The sequence below is a fragment of the Ochotona princeps genome, chromosome 4 (genome assembly GCF_030435755.1).
Source record: "Ochotona princeps isolate mOchPri1 chromosome 4, mOchPri1.hap1, whole genome shotgun sequence".
NCBI lineage: Eukaryota > Metazoa > Chordata > Mammalia > Lagomorpha > Ochotonidae > Ochotona > Ochotona princeps.
In genome coordinates this window covers 78,553,616-78,576,309 of record NC_080835.1, presented here as the reverse complement: position 1 = coordinate 78,576,309, position 22,694 = coordinate 78,553,616, and the positions used below count along the sequence as shown (strand labels likewise).

General features: G+C 39.1%; 1 protein-coding gene across 4 annotated transcripts in view; it reads right to left on the bottom strand.

Annotated features, from left to right (window-relative positions):
* The window catches only part of ARHGAP20 (Rho GTPase activating protein 20), a 151,126-nt gene that overhangs the window by 75,509 nt on the left and 52,923 nt on the right, over positions 1-22,694 (bottom strand). For 3 of the 4 annotated variants that reach the window (XM_058663935.1, XM_004585214.2, XM_058663937.1), the window contains one exon: positions 9,163-9,245. In XM_058663935.1, coding sequence (XP_058519918.1) covers positions 9,163-9,245 — 83 coding nt within the window. Of the gene's footprint in view, positions 1-9,162; positions 9,246-11,026; positions 11,185-22,694 lie in introns of those variants that run through there. The other variant, XM_058663938.1, reaches the window with a different exon arrangement.

Here is a 22,694-nt window from a genome sequence, read left to right as displayed (position 1 = left end):
CCTGACACGGGTTGCAGGCATTGGAAGGGATATCTTAACTTCTGTGTCAAACACTTGTTCCTGAATTTTACAATGTAACACTTCTTGAAATGAGAACAGCAATCTCTGGTTTGCTGACAATATTTATTTAAAATTCAGCTTTAGTGTTCATCACATACTTTGAACTATCCATGGATCTCCCAAACACCTCAAAATATACCATCTAAAATGGCAGGAAGAGGCCAAAAGTAGAGGCAACTGGCAGTTTTTTTTTCCCTAAGACAGTAAACCAGTAATATTTGCTATAACCTAGAAGCAACATTAATTCTTAAAAAATTAACCTAAAATCTGAAATTATATACCAGTAAACTACAACTTTACCAATAAATTAGACCTAGGTACAGAAAATCTAAAGAATTCCAGAAGAAACTCTAGTAACATTTTAATTGAATCAATTTTTTCCCTATGAAATACAACAGTTGCTATAAGTATCTTAAAGTCTCAGTATGAAAAAAGCTTTCTATTTCATTTTTAAAACAATAGGGTGCAGCTCATTCTCATTCCTCTGTCTAGAAAGTTCACACTAAACCACTGCAGGTAGTGACTGCTTTTCATTCTTTATGAAGATAGATTTTACTACATCCCTTGGAAAATCACTCCAGAGTATGAATGTATGCTAAGTTATCAGCCACTTCAGAACAATATTAAAAACTATGATGCTAATAATGCAGAGAAAAAACCTGAATAATAAGGAGTTAGTAGAATGCACTGGGTGGTAGTCTGCAGGACAATGGAAACATGGATGGGCTTGGAAGGATTGTGTGTGCACGCACGTGTGTGTGTGTGTGTGTGTTGGGGAAAAGACCGAACAAACTGAATAAAAGAAGTCAATCAACAAATGGTTGTTTTTCTGGTTATCCAATGCTCCAAATTATGTTCTATCAACTTATCATCCTTTCTCCAAATCAGGCAATTTTGGATGTGTCTAACATTGCGCTGGGCTCTGGCAGTATTCACAAGCGGCTGAGCAAACCAGGGCTACCTTCACAGTTCAAGTTCTTATGTTCCAGAGTCATGCCAGGTATCTTACAAGCTCAGCCTAGGGAGATGACAGAAGTTGTCAACATATCCAGCTTCAGATCACTGACTAGCAACAATAGACTTCATAGTAAGACCATGGCTGTCTTGTGGATGCTGTCTCTTCCACCTTTATTTACCATCTGCTGTTGTCTCAAACCTTCTCTATGAGGATGTGTACTTCTGCTTTTACTAGTGCTACTATTACTAGCAACAATAGCCTGAAAAAACAGCACATGAATACGTGTCAAATTCTACTTTAAGAACTTTAAATACACAAGACCCATTAGTCTCCTTAAATCCCATGACATATTGTTATTCTCCCTGGTTTAAAAACTAGCCCCCAAGTCATCACACAAGCAATTGGGAAAATCAGATCTTGAAATTTGGATTTGGAGCCTATGTTCTTAGGTATGATTTCAACTTATTTGTTTGTGTATTCCATCAAGACTGGAAACTGGGATTCTAGTCCTATTTCTGACATTAATAAGTGACCTAGGGAATATCTTCGACTTAATTTCTGCTATGTAATGAACCAGGCTCAGTCATCCACTTCTAGTTATATATAATGCTGTGATGAGAAGGTAAGTGCTTCTTGTTAACAAGTTTGGCATTGCTTGATGAGCTGCGAAGTTTAAAGCTTGAAAATAAAGTGCAAGTGAAGTCAAAAGGAAACTAATAACTGAAAGAATTTTATAAACATTTTTATTCACTTCTCATTTTTATATTCTAAGCAGCATGCATCATGGTCTCTATTGCATAGAAAAAACACTGAGGTAAGAGATTAGGCCATTTCTTCAAGAGCTCACAGATAATCAGGATAGAGAGAAAGTATCTGAAAGCAACCAAAGCACTTTCTGCTCTATCACAATGCTCTTCTGGGTTCCTATTCTCTGATCGTAGCAGCAGCAGCTAGCGGTTTCAAAGGCAAAATATGCAAGTGTGTAGCACAAAGAGTTGCAACTAGAATACACATGTTAATTTGGAGGTAGAGATAGACAAGCGAAGATCAATTTAACTGAAAACAGAGTGGTTCAAAACAAAAAGACATTTCTGTGCAATGTGAACAAGGTGTGCTCAATATAAATCTGAAGCAATAGATCTCTAGAGGGAAAGTTTTCCTGACTTGAATTCATTTCTAAATAAACAAACACTGTAAGAATGCCAACATGTGCAGTATCTCAGGATCACATACAGGAACCCTTCTGGCATGATGCTGCATGAGATTACTTCCTAATGATAATTTAGAATCATTTTATTAAAAGCAATCTTTTACTCTAGCAAAGATTTCATAAATAATAATAATAATAATAATAATAAAGGAAAGTATTTTATATATTGGCTATTTAAAAGAAGATTGTAAAGCCAGAAACTACCTTGTTAACTTATTAAATCTGTTTGTTTGGAAACAAAGCCACTCATTTACTAGTTCATTCAAACAAAACTGAATAACAAATACATATGAGTATCATTTTGTTAATACATGTGTGTTATGACACCAGAAGCAAAAGAAAATTTAAATCCAGTGAAGTGTGACTGAGTTCAATGACTACATAGAGTGCTATAGAAGTACGTTAGTTAAGAAGGGTTAGCAAAGGTCCTAAAGGAAGTGATATCTGAGTCAGGGCTGGAGAGTACAGTGTGTTTAGGGAAATCACACACACTAAAATTCACAGTATATATGTAGCAAAGTCTTTCAATGTGTTGAATTTCAGCAAGTCACATAACCAGGGAGCCGGAAAGGTTTTAAGAAGTAACACAGTTCAACAGTCTTACTTTACTTCTCTAAGACCACTAAGCCCTTTAAAATGTATGCTCAGAGTTTTTTTTTAAACTTTATTTTGAGGAGGGAGAGAGGTAAGAGGGAAAAGAGAAGGGAGGAAGTAGAGAGAGAAAGGGGGGAAGAGAGAGAGAAGAGGGAAGACAGAGAGAAATCTTACATCTACTGGTATTCATTTCCTAGATGGCAGCAGTGGCCAAGGCTGGCCAGGCCAAAGTCAGGAGCCAGGAGTTTCTTCTAGGTCTCCTACAGGAGACAAGGGCTCAAGTACTTGGGCCATCTTCCTTTGCTTTCCCTAGATCACTAGCAGGGAGCTCGATGGGAAGTGAAGCAGCCAGGACACAAAGTGTTGCCCATATAGGATGCCGACTTCACCAACAGTAGCTTTATCCATTAGGCTACAATGCTGGTCCCATACTCAACAATTTTATTACTTGATAACTATGACACAGGTGAGGCTGTCCTCAACACAACACTCCTTTGCTGAAGAGTGAAAGCAGCTGAGTGCCACTGTGTTGTAACTATCCTCTTTGGCAAACTTCTAACCTGCATAGCATGACAGATGTGTGATCTGCCACATTTGATAATTCAACAATTAGATAAGCCACCTCTAGCTGATCTGAATGATAGCAACAACAGAATCTATAAATTATGCCTCTATTTAATATTCTATGGCTTCATGGGCCTGGCACAGTAGCCTAGTGGCTAAAGTCCTCACCTTGCATTCGCCTGGAGCCCATATGGTTGCCTGTTCTAAATCCGGCAGCAATGCTTCCCATCCAGCTCCCTGCTTGTGGCCTGGGAAAGCAGTTGAGGACGGCCCAAAGCCTTGGGACCCTGCACCCGAGTGGGAGACCCGGAAGAGGCTCCTGGTTTCTGATTGGCTCAGCCCCGGCTGTTGTGGCTGCTTGGGGAGTAGATCATTGGACAGAAGATCTTCCTCGCTCTCTCTCTCCTCCTCTCTGTATATCAGACTTTGCAATAAAAATTAATAAATCTTAAAAAAATATTCTATGGAGGGACCTCATCAAACTAAGAAGCTTCTGTACAGCTAGAGAAACAATCAACAAAGTAAAAAGCAACCCACAGAATGGGAGAAGATCTTCGCACATGACATAGGTGATAGAGGGCTGATCTCCAGAATATACAAAGAGCTACAAAACAACCAAAATGTCAAAACAAACAAGCCACTCAAGAAATGGGCACGGGAAATGGGCAAACACTTCACAAAGGAACAAACCCAAATGGCAAATAAACATATGAAAAAATGCTCAAGTTCCCTGGCAATAAGGGAAATCCAAATTAAAACATCAATGAGGTACCACCTAACGCCAGTAAGACTGGCCCACATGAATAAAAGCACCAACAACACTTGTTGGCGAGGTTGCGGGGAAAAGGGATCCCTACTCCACTGCTGGTGGGGCTGCAGGCTGGTACAGCCTCTATGGGAATCAGTATGGAGAATATTCAAACAACTCAAATTCAACATACCGTATGATCCAGCAATAGCACTCCTAGGAATATATCCAGAACAATTGTTTTATGAGAAACCAACATGCACTCCTATGCTCATAGCAGCACAATCAGTAATTGCAAAAACATGGAAGTAACCAAAATGCCCATCAACAGAGGATTGGATAAGAAAGCTATGGTTCATCTACTCCATGGAATACTACTCAGCTATTACAAAAAACAAAATGCAGTTCTTTGTGGCCAAATGGGCCAAACTGGAAGCCATAATGCTAAGGGAAATGAGCCAATCCCAAAAGGTTAAATACCACATGTTTGCCTTAATTTAAGATGATATGATGTTATGTATAACATGTTATGTTTTGAATGTTATATGTTGTGTATAAACTAAAATTGAAGTATAGGTGAGGTGGTCACAGAAGGTGGCTGGGAACTCACATTTATCTTTAACATATTGGTTACTCATTACTATGTCAATTAATTCCATAATGATGTAAATTTTTGCTGATGGTATGTTGGAGCTTTCAATTGACTGGGATGATACTCTGCTGGCTCTGTCTTCAGACCAGAGAGGGTATACCTAACAAGCCGTTGAACTTGACTGGACAATAAGATGTTGGACTCTATGTTTGGTATACGCTTGCAATGGGGGAATCTCAACTGAACTTGAGCTTTGGTTATGCAACAAGGTGGAGGAATCCACCATAGTGGGAGGGTTTGGGGAGGGGTGGGGAGAACTCAAGTATCTATGTAACTGTGTCACATAATACAATGTAATTAATGAAGTTAAATAATAAATAATTAAAAAAATATTCTATGGCTTCATCAAAGAACACTGGAGATGAAGCTATGTATACTACATAAACACAGTTAACTCATCAGTTAACTCATGTATTCCTTAATTTTTATACTCAATTCTTCATTCATTAAGTTAAAAAAAAAAGACAAGATGCAGCAGACTCTTCTACATCACCTGCAGAGGTTAGCTAAACTTCGGATAAAAGCTGTATCATTTACAAGTCATTATTATTAACTAACAAATTAACCAGAGGACAACAGCAGAAGTGGTAAGGGTTTAATGCAAGCTCAAATGAAAAATTTGTGCAATTCAAGAAAAATGCTAATAAACCAAACTGTTTATTTGCCCTCACACTGAATACAAATACTTTACAAACCAGTTCTGATATATCAAGACACAGCAACTATTTCAGGGTGGTGGTACTAAGATTCTTATGTAAAAACATTCTGCTTGAAATTAGGTGTACTGGGCCAGGGCAATAGCCTAGTGGCTTTGCACTCACTGGAATCCCATATGGGTGCTGGTTAATGTCCCAGCTGTCCCACTTCCCATCCAGCTTCCTGCTTGTGGCCTGGGAAAGCAGTCGAGGATGGCCCTTGGGACGCTGCACCTGTGTGGGAGACTTGGAAGAAGTTCCAGGTTCCTGGCTTCAGATCAGCTCAGCTCTGACTGCTGTGGCCATTTGAGTATGGGAGATCTTTCTCTCTGCCTATCTGCCTTTGCAATAAAAATAAATCTTAAAAAATAGGTATGCTATCTTCTTGTACTTGAGAAATTTTACGTTTTTGAGTCTAATAGAAAAGCTAATTCATAATAAATGACCTTATGTTTTAAAGAAAGCACATCACTTATTAAACAATTCACATAGCATTTTTGTAAAATAATAAGCTCATACTTTTCAGGAACATGCATTACATTAAGATCAGCAAAATCAAAGACTTTGTTGAATGTTTACTACATGAATGTCTACTATAGTTTATTATAATAGGATCTGATTTCCAATTTTTAAGAAAACACAAAGCAACTAGAAGAGTGGGTACGCATGCCGCTGGAAAATCGGACTCAGGACCTGTGCTGGCATGGGACTGTGGGTTACTTGGGGAAGGGAGCTTAGGTTGCAGTCTCCATTGATGTGTGTAAGGGCTGGGTTTATAGTGGACTAGACTGGGCTAGTCTACAGCACATACTGGTTTGTGTAGGGGCTAGGACCAGGGCTGGGGGTGGAACTGACCAGGTAACTGCATTCACTGATGTGTGTCTAGGCTGATGCTGTTGTCAGACTAAACTTGACCCCACATAGCTGACACACATGAGTCATGTCTGGGGCCATCCTAGGCAAGGTTTTTTGGGGGACTCCCCAACCAGAACAGTGGGCTCAAACTGGCCACAGGGAAAATCACAAATATGTGCTCTGACCTGGGAGTCCATGTGTCGGGATTGGGTCTCCTCAGCTGCTGATGCCTGTGCTTCAGCATGCCCAGAAGCACATAGTGACACAGCAGCCAGCTCATCTCGGCCAGTAGAGGACATCAAGTGGCTCGTCAGAGGATGAAAAGCACTACAGGTTAGGCAACTCTGCTGGCCTACCTATGGCAACCAGTATCTGGGTGTGTGGATGCACTAAAGGTAGAATCTGTCAACCAATAGACCTTGGAGAGATTGTCCTAACTCTGGAGCAATGAAATCAACAATTTCTCAGAACTATCAAAACTATCAAGTAACACTCTTGGAACTGCCTTCCCCACACTGGGGGTTTCTGGAGCATCATCAAAGGATCAATTCCATATATATTAGAGAGAGAGACATTGATTACTTTTCATTCCTTAAGCAAATGACATCAACAAGGACTTTTAAAAAAATCTTTCCACAGTGGTTCTCATAACAGTAGATCAGAAGTCTAAAGATACTATACATTTAAAATCAACAATGATGGAGGTAGATCTCAGACTGTTCCTATCACAGTATGTTTTTTCCTAAGAAAAGGTGTATCAGAACCAACTATAGAGAACCTCAAAAACAAACCTTTGCCTGAGTCCAATCTAAGATAGTGATTTAGAAAGGTTTGGAAACCATCAGGTAGAATTACCTTTAAGTTTCTTTCCATTCCTGGGATTGTGTCACTAACATACCCTGCATACATTCAGGATCGAACCACCAAGAGCTACCCAGAATAAAAATATCATGCCTAATAAGGTAGGGTCCTGTTCCTCCCCACGACTATGTACTCCCATTACAAACTGAGACAAACTCACTATGAGTAAACTGAAGATTAAAACAAAACTCACTCTTTCCCCTTATGGTTATTTTGATATGAAACCCATAATATTTTGCTACTACTGGAGGTAGGGACTAGGGGAACTCGTTTTAATGTAAACAGTGATTATTGCAGGGGGGATAAGGAGTCAGTGTGGTTAGGAGCATGGCTGTTTACTCTCGTGTGATTCTCTAACCAAAAACCATCATAAATGACATTTCCTAGAGAGTTATTTAACTATTATCGCTTTGTCTAGTCTGTCACTTCATCTACAAGAGTTCTTTTTGGTCCTGTTACACTCAGTGGCCTTTGTTCTCTAAAAATTCTATACATTGTTTTAATCCCTTTTTCTACATTCTCAAGTGAAATTCATGGATACTTTGATTTTGACATTGCTTTAAAAATCATAACAGCAATATAAGTGGGGATAAAATTTTAGTAATTAATAAGCTACATACTTCAGCATAAACATGCTCAGGTATGACTCTGCTAAAACAGAATGAAACACCCAAAAGCACACACCTACTTAGAATTAATATATTTTAAGAACAAGTAGGGTGATTCCAACCACTCCATGAAACACGTATAGAAAAATGAAGCTCAGCCGGTTCCAAATGACACAAAGTACAATTAACTCTTGATGTACAAAGTGGCTATATTTCTATAAAATGCAGAAATCATTTTTACACGTGACACAATCCTTTGTGTTTATGTATATAAATAAGTTATGTGCATATGTAATACATACAAGCTTTTCCACACCTACTGTGATACTGAAAAGTTATGCAGGAACCACAGGAGTTTTTTTGCTTGTTTTTTGTTGCACAGGATGTTTTTTGCTTTATTGGATACCTCATGTCTCTGATTGCTACCCACTAAATCATTTAGACAAACTCTTATGTTGCACAAAATTCCCAAGTGACCCCACCACAGGTCTGTAAGTGACCAATTTTAATAATTTCAGCACTTAATGCTTCCTGCTATAGTTTCCTGTTCTGGGTTAAGGGAAAGTTGACTACTGATCCCCGGGCTTGGGCTCAAGATTCTTTGATAGGAATACTAGTTTTCATATTAGTACACTTCCAATCCAGAAGCTTCCAATAAGAAATCTGACTTAAAACTTTTTCAGGCCCATGCGCAGGGATCCCATACAGGATGTCATTATAAAAATCACAAGAAAACAGGTGGGAGGGTAGAGTGGGAGTTATAATTATGCTCCTACAAACACACATATGAAATACATGAAGCTCATTCCCTTTCAGTAAAAAATGTCCATTTAAAAATATTTAGCTTATGTTTACTTCAGATTTCACGGATTAATTTCCTACAGGGAATTACTTTTCCATCTTAATCTGGTTATTTTTATTTATTTCACTTTCTTTATATGTAAAGTAAAAAAAAAATGTTACCATAGTGAAGTATAGGCATCACCCTTTGATTTTAGAAAGCAAAACTTTGTGCCCAACTACACATTTTTCAGTATTCTATTTCTAATTGTTTTCGTCAAATATCCTTTGACCATATGTTAAATCTGTCTGTCTAGGTAGCACATGATGTGAGATTCACTTTTGAATCACTTTTAAAGCAGCAGAGCATATACACAGACTTTGTGATCCCATAAAGAAGGCAATAGCAAATAAATGCAGAACAGAAGTCATAGTTTCTATTATTATTAAAAAGGGCATTATGGTACTGATAAAGAATTCCTTCACATAGACCCTACATAATTGTACCACAAAATTTAAAAAAAAAACCATGTGATCTGGAACAATCTTCATCTTCCAAGCACAGTATCACACTTACCTGGTACTGGGTCGCTTTTGCAGGGCTTTATCCAGGATAAGAGATGGAGCACTTCTTCTTCTTTCTGCTAGTGTTTTCATTTTCTGTGGAGTGGAAAAAGAAATCCAATGAAGACACACGGCTTCTACAGCGAGTACCTATTGATTCTTGGTGCAATTCAGCAAGTTTTGTATTGCCTATTTTTTGTCTAACAATAAGTCCCCACTTATACTATGGAGATACAACTATAACATCTAAAACAGAATAGTATCAAAAAGTGGTACAGGCAAAATATTTTTACAGATAGGGAATAAAGAGGTTAAATGTTTTATAGAGTGTTCAGGAAGGGCACAACTGTGGCTATTGTTAACACCTGTGTGTGACAGGCCTGAAGCTAGACTGGACATCATTTATTTCACTTATGCCCCAAAGGACATCAGGGTAGGTACTACTTTCTCTGTTTCACAGTCAGGATGGGTCCTCCCACACTTCAAGAAAGGACTTGGAGAGATAAAAGGGGGGAGTCAAAACAGTTAAAACAATACAGTGTTACAAAACAATTCATCGACCTTTACATTTTACTTTAAATTTGAATATTTACACAATTGAGAATCATTTCTTCCAAAAAGGATTATTTTTTTTCAGGGCAAGCGTAAGTTATTGTTGCAAATAAATAAATACAGACCGACAGACTGGCAGACCATCTTTCTTTTCTGGTGGTATATAATTTGAAGAAAAGTGTGATAACTCAGGTCAGGTACTCTGCTTGTAGTGATTTCAAATTTGTGGCAAATGAAGCATTATCCAACTTGAATTATCTATATAATTACTCCAGGTTCAACCTGAAATATTTAACATTTCAAGATACAACCACGAGGACCTGCTGTGTGAGATAGATGTGTAAATTAACAACACAGTCACAAATAGCCATGGGTGGAGTTTGGATTCCATCACCAAAGCCATGCTTTCTGTTGTTTCCTCTCATTCTGTCTTGGTCAGAGGTCTCATTTTGCCTGGCTGCTTGGGCTTGGGAACTTTGGATGTTACTTTAATAGAAAACATGTAAGACTAACTAGCTGGTTCAGTATCAGTATTCCATTATACGATTCATAAAGACACTGATTCTTAGCTGCTGAAATGAAACCTAGATCTTAGCACAGGAATAGATGAAGAATCATCTGGTTGGATTGCTTTGGCATAATTCCTATGCCACAATTCACCCTGCTCCCAGGGATATCTCTAGCCCTAGTATCATGTTTGCCCTCACTGATTCTCAGATATGCATGTGGAAACTAGTGTGTTCCAATATCCTCAGCCAGACAGTAGGTGAAACAATTATATGAAACAACAATAAAAGACGGGAAATAAAAGGGTGAAGAAGCAGAAATACCAACCAACCAGCCTAATCAGGGCTGACTTATCACTAGTCAGTTTCCGGCTAGTTTACCTGTCAAACATTTATTTTTTTCTCGCACAATATGTATTTGGTGTTTTCCTTTTAGCAAAACAGCTCACAGCTGTCATCACATACCCAGAGGAGCCCATCCTCCTCCTAACCCTACTGATCTCAGTAATCTACTTTATATATTACAGCCTGCAAGCACATCTCATCTGTTTCATTAGTCACACCTCTTAGGACCTTAACCCTCAGGAATCTAACATCCTGAGGCTAGAATGACCTCAAGGGTTTCAGAGAGAAAAGAAAATCTGGGAGACACATAATTGTATTGCTAAGTACAGCAGACCTCTTCTTGTGTAAAGTCTCAATTGCACAAGATTAGATTGAGTTTGCTAAGAAAGGTAGCACTTTGTTCCCAAGTATCTGGATTTGTTTCTGATGGTTTGTCCTTTTATTCCCTCCTCACCCCTCGGGAATTCATTTCACCTTCAGACTGGGACTTGATTCCTGCTCCCTCTCCTGATTCTTCTCATTCAGAACCTATGTACCACTCTGAAGTTTGAAACGTGCCCAATTGCCAATGAGCTCTGTGCTCCATCCGCTCTGACCTTGAGGGCCTGCCTATCCTATCAAATGCAGACAGTTCATGGACCTGTCTCAGGAACTTTATGACTTCCTTAGTCCTCTGACATCACTGTCAGCATATTCAAGATTCTAAGCTAGATCTTTGTGAAATGTTTTCTATTCTGAGCTCCTTGGTTTTCAGGCTTATGAAGAATTTGGAGGAAGTTCAAAAAACAGACATAAAATCATTGAAACTGTGAAGGAACCTACGAAAAAAGTTAAAAATATGTGAAATTCTTCATCTGTAAACAGCAATAACCTTCAGATTAATGCAGAACTATACTATGGAGGGAGGTAAGCATCATCCTAGGAGGTTGAAACAAAAATAAATAGGGATAAATTAGAAAACGAGATTACAAGGTGATCCAGGGTAGTCAAAAATACAAAAGCCATGAAGTAAAACACTATTTCACAGAACTCACAAACTCCCATAAAATGGATTCCTTAAGGACACATGGAACACAAATTACAGAGCTTCTGATACATATATATATATACACACACAAACATATCAGAGGCTCTGTATATATGTGTGTGTGTATATATATATATATGTATATGTGTGTGTATACACACACACACACACACATATATATTGGAGATTTTGCAGTAGGATCTAGGTTTTAGTAGCTAGGAATCCGCTCCTTCTTCAATCATGAGAACGAACACTCAGAGAAGGGTGATAGTTTGGACACTGTATCTGGGACTCACAAAAGCTTCTATCTGGGTGCCTGATTCAAGTCCTGGTTCCAATACCCATTCCAGCTTCTGGTTAGTGCATACCCAGGAAGGCAACAGGTGGGTCAAGTGGCTGGGTCTCTGCCACTCACAGGGGAACAATACTTGAGTTCTTGACTTCTGACTTGGCCTGACTCCAGTTGTTTGTGGGCCTTTGGGGAGTGACTCAGTAGGTTAAAGATCCCTATTTCTCTCTGTGCCTTTCGAACAACAACAAAAAAAGGATGACAAATTTTCTTCTTTACATGTGTTTTTCAAATAGAAAATTTCTCAACATTCGTATGTGCAATGATTAATGGTGTTTTCTGAGTTATTAAATTATCAAATGAATAAGGGGTCAAAGATTGAGTGTATTCCCCCTTACAGATTGGATTAATACTAAAAGAATACAATCAAATTACCATCAGAATATTGGTTCTATTTGAGGTCCTAATGTCTGAACCTAGATTTTGTATACAATAATATCCAAACCAATTAAGTCACTTTTCTTGACCTTCATTTCATTGCCTACGAAATGAGAATATCTGACCTATCTACATACCCTTAGGTCTCTTCTGACAGTCACATGTCAAGTGTCTACTATGAATATGCAAGAAAATAAACATTATGGGTACCATGCATTCAATATTCACAGGATTAATTTTTCTTACAAGTAGTAAAAAGTCTCAAGATTTTTAAAAAATTTTATTTGAAAGGCATAGTTACAGAGAGGGGAGGAGAAACATGGAGATATTTTCCCTCCACTGCATCACTCCCAAGATGGTCACAGCATCAAGACTGAGGTAGATGGAAGCCAGGAGCTGAGAGTTGCTCCCAGGTCTCCCACATGGGTACAAGGGTCCAAGCACTAGGACCATGTTATACTGCTTTTCCCAGACACATTAGCAGGGAACTGGACTGACAGTGGAGCAGCCCGGTGTTGAACGGACATCGTTTAACCCGCTACACCAAAATGTCAGCCCCAATAAAAAGTCTTAAGAACGGTCATTATAAATGGGACTTGATAAATACTTGTTTTGTCAGAAGCATGGCAAAATGAATGGCCAATGGCAACTCCAAAACAAATTCACTAGTTGATCAAATACTCTTCACAGGATTTTATTTCTGTATAAAACAACAAAATGAAATACACTGAAATAGAATGAGACTATTGATATCTTCACAAATTTTTAGGGAAGGTTGAGTTTATGCTTCTAACAGCAACAACTTCTCTGCTGTTCTGTATTAGGAATAACTATGAGTCCTTGTTTCATAGGAAAAAAGGCATACTTCAGTTTATATTTTCTTTAAAAATCATAGTCCAGTGCGACTTTTCAGAAAATTTAAATGCTTATAATATTCATAAATAAATGGCCTCATTGTGGATGCTACCCTGAAATGTAATTTTTGTTTAAAAAGTAGTTTTTCAAAAAGAAACAATAAATAATGCATAGGCAAAAAGAAAAAAAAAAGCTTATAAAAAGAAAAAAAAAGGCCATTAACATTTTGGGGAGGATTTTAAAGATAGGCTTATTTATTTGTCTGTTATTCATTTAAAAGTAAGTTTCAGAGAATAAAGACAGATGGGAGGGGTGGAGAAGAAGATAGGGGAGGGTGGGTGGGAGGGAGGGAGAGAGAGGGGAGGGGAGAGAGAGATGCAAGCGAGCACCAGGGACATGTGTGTGACAGAGATGGAGAAATCTTCCATCTGCTGGTTTGCTCTCCAAATGGTCTCAACAGATGGACATGACTGAGCCAAGTGTAAATCAGAAGATAGGTTTCCTGCAGGGACCCATGCACGTGAAACATCTTCCCCTGCTTTCCCAAGTGCATCATGAGGGAGCAGGGTGGGAAGTGCGGCAGCAGGACATGATGACGTCATCAGGGGCAGTCTAACCCATGCTGCCACAACACCAGCCCTAGAGGTCTTCCTTGATGCTTTATCACCTACCTAGCACCAAGAATTACAAACAAACATTATGTGAGCTAAAAAGCAAACAGGAGGTAGCCTCTGTCTACTGCTGCCAAACAGAAAAGATGAGGAGGAGACTTGGAAGAAAGCCATTTATTAGGTATATATGAGATGGGCGTACAATACTGTTAAGTGTAAAAATAATTCCGTCCAAGAGCAAATGAAGTGGCAACAAGATAGGAAAGTGACAATTCATTGTTTTAAATCTGATTACATAAAACTGCAATAAAATTTTCCTCCAATCTGCAAGCTGCTTTCAATTTCAAATGACTTTATCTATTTAATTCCTGTGTCCCTACCTCACTTCACACACCAAGCTTCAGTTTACCATTTTACATTATGTCATTTCAGGTGTCGTTTACCTTTTTGCTTCTTTCTAGATAACAGAGACTATATATCATTTCAAAATTTCTCCCTTCCACAATCAATCATTTACTGAAATTCAACTCTGCAGTCTGTTGCAGGTTTGTCTTTGCTTTCTTAAAGCCTAGGGTAACACTTCATGTAAATGATACACTCAATGAATGAAGATTTTCAAGCAAAGTTTAATTTTTATATATTTATCTATTCCTTTTATTTCAAAGGGTAGAAAGATGTAGACAGAGAGATAGGAAAAGAACTCCTACCTACCAGTTCACTTCTCATATGTCTCTGGGACTTGGGGGTTGGGCCAGGCTAAAGCCAGGAGCTGGGAGCTCACTCTTTGTCTCCCATGAGGGGAGGCAGGAACCCAACTACAGGAGTCATCACCTCTTGCCCCCTAAGGACTACACTGGCAGGAGGTTGGAAGGGGGAGTACAGCCAAGACACAAACCCAAGCACTCTCCAATGTGAGCATCCTGAGAGCCAGCACGAACACTCTGACAAATACTGGCCTCTACCTCAACTTCAAAACACACTCATTTACTGCATCACTATCACCATTTCCAAACACACACAGAAACAAATCTTTGAGAAGTTCTGTTGAAACGGTAATATTAAGAAAAATTTAAGCTATTTGTAAGTCATACCTGTACACTGTAAAACTACATCTTTTGGACACAGTAGTGCACAACTCTTCACATAATAGATTCTTGACAAAGTGAATGAATTAACACTGTCTATATTAAGGTACTTCAAAAAGTTTGTAGGAATTAAGCTTGTGTTTACATAAAAAAAGTGAAATCCAGGCACATGAGGGGTCTTTAGGCCTTTCAGGCAGGTGTCAGTGGGATGTTCATATGCCATAACTGAGCGCAGGAGGACAACTGCATGGATCTGTAGGAAGATAACTGATTAAGAGGGGACACTGGGAAGCCATGCCACTGTACAGCCATAACCAGCTGCTCTGGGAGCCTATATGGTATTGATATGGAAATACACAGGCAAGGAAATCCCTAACCCTCCGGCCTAGTTTAATAAAGACAGAGACAGGTACTTTCAGGTAGGGGTGAGGGAACTGTCATAGTGTCAAGTCAACTATCTCTTACAGTTGATATGTAAATTCCTCAAGCCCTTCTCTTTTATGCCTTCTTGACCCTCAGTCTTTAAAAGTCTGATGCTGTTAATAAATGTGAGCTATTGATTATCAGTCAGTAGTCCACATATATGATTATCAGCTTTGTGCACAAAGTTCATTGCTTGTACAACTGAGTATCTGATTTGGGTCTCAAATACTTGGCTTCTAATACCGGGACCTACTGGTGGTGTGTATCCTAGGAGACAGCAGTGATGGCTTAAAGTACTTGGGTGCCTGTCAGCCATGCAGAATACCAGGACTGAGTTCCAAACCCTAGTTTCGTTGTTGCCCAAGCCTTGGCTGTTGCAGGCATTTGGAGAGTGAAACTGTGGAGATGTCCCTTTAACTGTATTTCTAGGCCTGTCTGCCTTTCAGATAAAGTGAAAATTAAAACATTTTAAAGTTCAAGAAAAAGTGCATTATTTGTGAGTTTTAAAACTTGGCCGCACCAAAGTAATCTTGTCTTTTAATTTCACCTCAAAAATAATTCTTTGAAATATCTTGTATACAAGACTTTAAGCCAGTATACAGGGAATTTAAGTTATAAGTCAGCAAAAGAAGGGAAAAACATGTTTTTATTTTCAACAACTCAGAAAAAATAATTGACATAAAAAAAACTTTATGTTAAGCTCTCCTTGGAATTTTACCATGACATTGCCCAAGGGATACAACACTATTTTTGGAACCTCTTGATCACTCTGACTCTGGTCATTTATACTCTTCTCACAGTGGTGAAAGATAAATAAAACGTATCAAAAGAAAAGAACAAGATGAAAGACTGAAGTCAGGGGTGAACTGCAATTTTTCATGCTTTGATTTGTTCCAGTAACTGTATGAAGGAATTGTTTCAGTTGAATTTAGGTGAAACTGTGATGAAGTTACTTTTAAGCCTTAAAAAAAAAAGTATTGCAGTTTAAAAAGGGGGTTGAGGAAAAAACTCCAGATATTTAAAGCTAGAGAAAAACATCCAATCAAAACACAAATTCTCTTATTCACATTTGATTACTGATGTTCCTGTGCCAGTCTGAAATTCTCTGCCTTCTCTGCACATGTGCAGCATTTATTTATGGAGTCATACCTGAGCCTCTGGACAATCATAATTTGGACATTGGGTTACAAAGGGAAAAGAGTACAATTAACCTTGCATCTTGCTTATAGGCCCTATTCTCACACGGTTTTAGCTACTGGGAAAGCCAAAATATGTGGTTCTTGTCAGTTCTGTCTATGATAAGCATAACTGTTACTTATTCACAAATTACTCACCCAGAACAAGTATGAACATTTAACTAAAACAAATAGCACAGACCACTTATACAGGGATATACGTCTCTTTCTGAGATAATAAAGGACTAATTTTACTTTTGATTCTTTTCCTCTTTCCAAGAGAAAATTATACCACTTTGAAATATAACAATAAGCATGAGAAATTATGTAAGGTAGAACGGGTTCTCAGCTAGAAGTCAATGGACCTGAATTCTGAGTTACACCACTCAACTCCTCAGCTTCTCACTTGAGTGGGTAATGGACATACTACTGTCCCTATCTACCAAAAACATCAGATAAAACATTTTTATGAGAGGACTATATCCAATGGATAAACAGAACAAACAGATAATGCAAATTTGGTGCAAGCATTGGATACAGTCACTGTCTATTTGCCTATATCCATACAAATCTAGTTACCAGGTGCACCTTTTCCACTTCCCATGCAGTTTCCTCCTAAAGCACACCATGAGGCAGCAGGTGACAACTCAGTAGCCCTACAGGGGAGGTACAGATTGAGTTCCAAGCTCCTGGCTTTGGCCTGGCTCAGGCCTGCCTCTTATAAACATTCTAAAAGTAGCACTGAAAGACCTCTCTCTGACTCTCTGCCTTTCAAACAACATGAAGACATAAAAATTTTAAAAGAGAATGCAGATTTCCCAAGATCTTCTAAAAAGCTTCTTGACATGAAAGCCTTCTGAAATGAAAATCAATGGGATAATAAAATTTAAGAAAGCTTTAAGATGCATACGTACATAGGAGGATCTTGGAATTTCCCTTATATATCATTCTTATTTCTCCACCTCTTTTCTCATCACTAAAAGTGTTCATTCTGGATGTTTCCCGCTGCTCGCTGTGATTCGTTTATTTGAGTCAGTTATGGATGCAGGGTGAGGGGAAAGAGATGGAGAGCTACCTGCTGGTTCACTGTCCAGATGGCTGCAACGGCTGGGTGAGGCCTAAGCCAGGAGCTGCTTTCCTGACCCTCACAGGCTTTCAGGGGCTCAAAGCACCAGGGCCATTTCCCCAAGTGCATTAGCAGATGGTTGGATGAGAAACGGTGCAGCTGGGTTTTGGACCAGTGCCCACGTGGGATGCCAACGTCACAGGTGACAGCTTTATTCACTATGCCACAATGCTGGCTCCTGGCTATATTCTCAAAATTCGCCAGTTTGAATCTTTCATCCTGATTCATTTCCAGTAACACCCTGGAGGACAGAGGGTCAATCATGAACCAATGCTCTCTGCTTAATAATCCCTTATACCACAGGGTTCCACTACGTTTTTCATGGCCCACACAAAATGATACTATTAATACAACAGCACACTATGGTTGAAAAAAAATAAAGAGGACATTTTGACCATCTTAGTACAAATGTGCTTGCCTGAGGACCAAGTTGCGGAAGGTATCAGAAATCATAACTGCACGGGCTGGAAAGCTCTGATTTACAGCAGCCCCTCATTTTCTTCACATCCAATACTATCAAGGCTAAAAACCATAACAACCAAGCAAAAGTATCAGATGAACTGGCTGGTGTTGTGCAGTACTGGGTAAGACTGCCATCTTCAATATCAACATCCCATAGTGTACCAGTTTGTGTCCCAGAGGCTCTGCTTCCAATCCAGCTCCCTGATAAGGGGCCTGGGAGAAGCAGTGAAAGATGCCACAAGTACTTGGGCCTCTAGCACTTATATAAGAGACCCAGATGGGGTTCTAGGCTCCTGGCTTTGAGCCTAGCCCAGCTCTAGTTATAGCAGTCATGTGGGGAGTGAACCAGCAGGTGAAATATTTTTCTCTCTCAGAATTTTAAATGAATAAATAAAACTTTAAGAAGTTCCATGTATATCTATTCAGACAAGAAATCACTTAGTAATATCTGCTATCAAGGCTGATGTTCAAGGATGATAATAGTCTTGTGGGTATAAATCAGGAACAAGGTAACAGCAGGCAAAAAAGGCATAGTGCAGCTAGATTTTCCTCATCTTTGATACGTGAGCTTTTTGGGCACATGTATATTCCATTTTCAGAGTCCACGCAAGTGACCAGACGTCCAAAATAAAGGTTTTACATTTCAGTTGTGCCATGTGACAGCTGTCTGTCAAAGTTAGGTCAAGACTGAACAGCACGCCACTGCACAAATACACAGCCGATGGGGCTACTTTTGCTTCTGGCTGGATGTTTCTAGTCTAATCTAAACATGTCCTAGATAAAGCAAATAAGAATGAAACAAGATTATAAAATAAACTGGGCTGTGCTGTCTACAAGCCCAGTCATTGGTGACTGAGGAAGACAATTGCCTTTCCTTCCTGCCTATCCCCCACATGGTGGCTACAACCCCCATGAGCAGATAAAAGCTAACAAATCACACCCACTCTGGAGTGCTTCCGAAAACTGCGGTAGCAGCCACTAGCACCCTGGGCGTTCTCTCTCCACACTCTGGGCGCATCCCAGGGCCTCTAGAATCCTTGTGACCTTGAACACTTCAGACATCGACAGAAAGAAAGATCAGGACAGCAAACTTTTCCTTCTGCCAAAGTTCATTTGAGGTTTTTACCCAATGTTCTGGAGATGTAAGCTGTGAGTCATGAGAAACTACAGTCTCAATAAAATGCACATATATTTCCTCAAAACACCAAGTATATTACATGAGGGAGATTTTATATATTCATGAGGAATGTATATTATGAAAAAAACTATGTATGGATAGTTTTTCATGTCCAGCTGCTCCACTTCCCATCCAGCTCCCTGCTTGTGGCCTGGGAAAGCAGTCGAGGACGGCCCAAAGCCTTGTGACCCTGCATCCACGTGGGAGACCTGGAAGAAGCTTCAGATGTTCTTCCAGGCTGAGCTCTGGCTGCTGAGGCCACTTGGGGAGTGAACTAGCATATGGGAGATCTGCCTCTCTGTCTCTTCTTCTCTCTGTATATCTGCCTTTCCAATAAAAAGACAAAACTTACTGCACTACAAGTATCTTTAAATTCCCACAGTTTCTGTAAATTTTTTGGTACCTTGATTTGATTTTGCATGAGTGCACACACACACACCCATACACACGCACACATATAACCTTAATACTATGTATCTATTTTGTAACATTATAGTTTGAGTTCAGCGGCAATTTAAGTTGAAATGTAGTGCATTTTAATCTCCAAATATCTTCCAGGAAGGCAGGCCTTATAAGTACATATTTTTGGTAGGCTGTAGTGTTTCTATGAAGCCAAGATATCATCAGTTTGTAAAGAACAACCGGTGAGATAGGGACAGTGAAAGAATTCAGACATCTCAGTCAGTGACTCAAGAGGATCTAATTTTCTGCAGAAACCGTAAGTTTTCTTGCTTTGCCTCACTCTACTGAACAAGTGCTAAATTCTGTCCTCTAGGCCTTCCACCAAACCCCAGTCTAGAACACTGAAGGCACAGAGTTAGAAACTGCTTCACAGAAATCTTCACCTTTAAGTTATGAGTTTCAACTGCTTCGGTGCCCATCTATTTCCAATCAATGAGTTATAGCTGCCTATTTTAACTCTGAGAACTTAATCGTCAAAATTAACATTTTACACACATCTGTACAAGATTTAAAACTGTTTTTTACCTTTTATTGTACAAAAATGTCTTCTAATATATGCACTTTTAAGCCACAAAGGTTTATTTTGTAAAAAATATCTATATGATCTATGTTCTACCACCGTTCATATTTTAAGTAAGTAAAACTATGGATACAACAGGGTTTTTTTTTCCAAAACAGGATTGATGATTTAAAACTGCATTCATTCCTTGCCTTGCATATGTTGGGATCCCATATGGGCACCGGTTTGTGTTCCAGCCTCTCCATGGCCCATCACCTCCCTGCCTGTGGCCTGGGAAAGCAGTAGAGGATGGCTCAAAGCCTTGGGATCCTGCACCCTCACGTGAGACCTGGAAGCAGCTCCTGGCTCTGGAACAGCTCAGCTCCGGCCATTGTAGCCATTTAGCGATTGAACCAGAGGACAAAGATTTTTTTCTCCTTCTCTCTGAAAATTTGTCTTTCCAAGAAAATAAATAAATCTTCTTTTTAAAAAGTGTACTCATTTAAGAGTTTCAGCTGAATTTTCCACACACACCTTATTCCACACTGGAATTATCTGAGATATAGGGTCCAACGCAGTTACACAAGCGTAAACTGTTGCCCTATAAGTTGGTCTGGGGAACACGGGGAGTTGTCCAGGAGCAAGTGTCCAGTGAAGTACCAGCCTGAAGATCAGGCCAGGGCAGGAAATTCTGAAACACATCTATTTCCTTCACCTACAGGATCTGAAAATGGTAGGTATCAAGGCGCAAAAATCACACAGGTATCAAAGTAATTAGGCCAGCAATTGTCTCATTATCATTATTATTCCATGTTTGGCTAATATTTTCCAATGGCAGCATTGAGCAAACAGTCACTGGTTGATGGCAAGGCTGGAGACTACTCCCCAGCAAGCAAGGACATGACACCTTTCAGGAGAGTCCCTCTTCTGTGCTTTTCTCAGCCTGTTATACATGATTCAGATCTGTGCTCTCCTACATCTGACATACAAATCATTAACATGCAGCTCAAGGACTCTGAGAGGAAGAAATAAAGTCGGAACTTGGGAATTCAAATTCCAGTTCTGCTTTCAATATGTGGCCTTCTGTAGAAAAAGCTGTTACCTCATGCAATTCAGGTATATTAAATACAGTCAGGCATTCACTTATTTTCCTGCTATCTCCATAAAACAGAATATTTATTTAATACCTGTGTCTTCCAAAGGTGATTGCTTTTGAAGGATAGCATTTAATCATAAAGCAACTGTTTTAGCTTTAGAATCATAAAAATGGAACTCCTTTTCTTGCTTTACACTGTCACGTGGTAAAATACACGGAGGATTGCCACACTGCACATCTGCGGATGCAGCAGAGCCTTATCAGATCTACTGATATGCATGAGTATACAAGTTAAAAAAAACACAACAAATCTGTTTGCAAACTGAAGTCATGAGAGAAAAAGCTTTTCCCTGATTATTCTGAAAATCCCAGGATCCTCTCAGTGAAAACAATTTTATGTACCTGATTTTTACTCTAATTTTGTGTACAATCCTAGAGAAGGCCTCAATAGGATTTGGGTTTAACAGTAGAGGATTTTCCTCCATATTGGAGAAGAAAATGAAAGCTTACAAACAGGCTTCATTCAGCTCTAGTATAAGACACACACAGCTAAAGCCAGCTCTTGGGGGTGTTTCACCACTAGGCTTTACAAACAGAACTGAACTTGGAGAACGCAGACAGAATAGACAGAATAGACAGAAGGACGTTTACAAGAGTGGCTGCTACAATTTGAAATGTTAGAGTTGTTTTAAGATAAATTTCCCTTGCCTGGCTTTCTGTGCCTGTAAATGTCCCTTCCCCGTCCCAGCACTCGTCAGCACATGGAATCCAGGGGTCTAGCTGAAAGGATCCTAATTTAGCTTCTACTTCATTAAAATGTGAATATCCCACAAAAATTAAAGCATGACCTGTGTGCTGCCATTATATTATAGAATTCCTCAGTGATAGAAACTAAAATCTTAGTTTCCTGAGGGTGTTACTTTTGGAATGAGTCACACCCTCTGACAAGCAAATAACTGTAAGGGATCTATCCAGGTAATTGTGCTGGAGGTTAAAACAATAAATGAGCTATAAAATATAGGGTCTAATTTCTGAGCATCTACAAATTCGTTCTTCAAACACATCTACCTCAGGACCCTTGAACTTCCAGTTCTTACTTCCTGGAAATTTTATATGCTATGCTATTTTTCATTCATAAAGGAGTTTGAGTCATTTGAAACAGGCCTTTCCTGCAAAGCCTAATGAAGACTGATCCAGCTCCAACTCATATTTGTCTAACTCAGAGTTGCATTGTTTCCTCAATGACAGCTATCACCACTTGCTGATTTTTGTTATCGTTATTTTCTTACTCTTGACTTATGATATTCAATGCAGTGACCACTAGATACATGTGGCCATTTAAATATAAATTCAAATTAATCATAATTATGTACAATTAAAGAATAAAAACTAAAAAAATGGATTTAACCAAAAATGA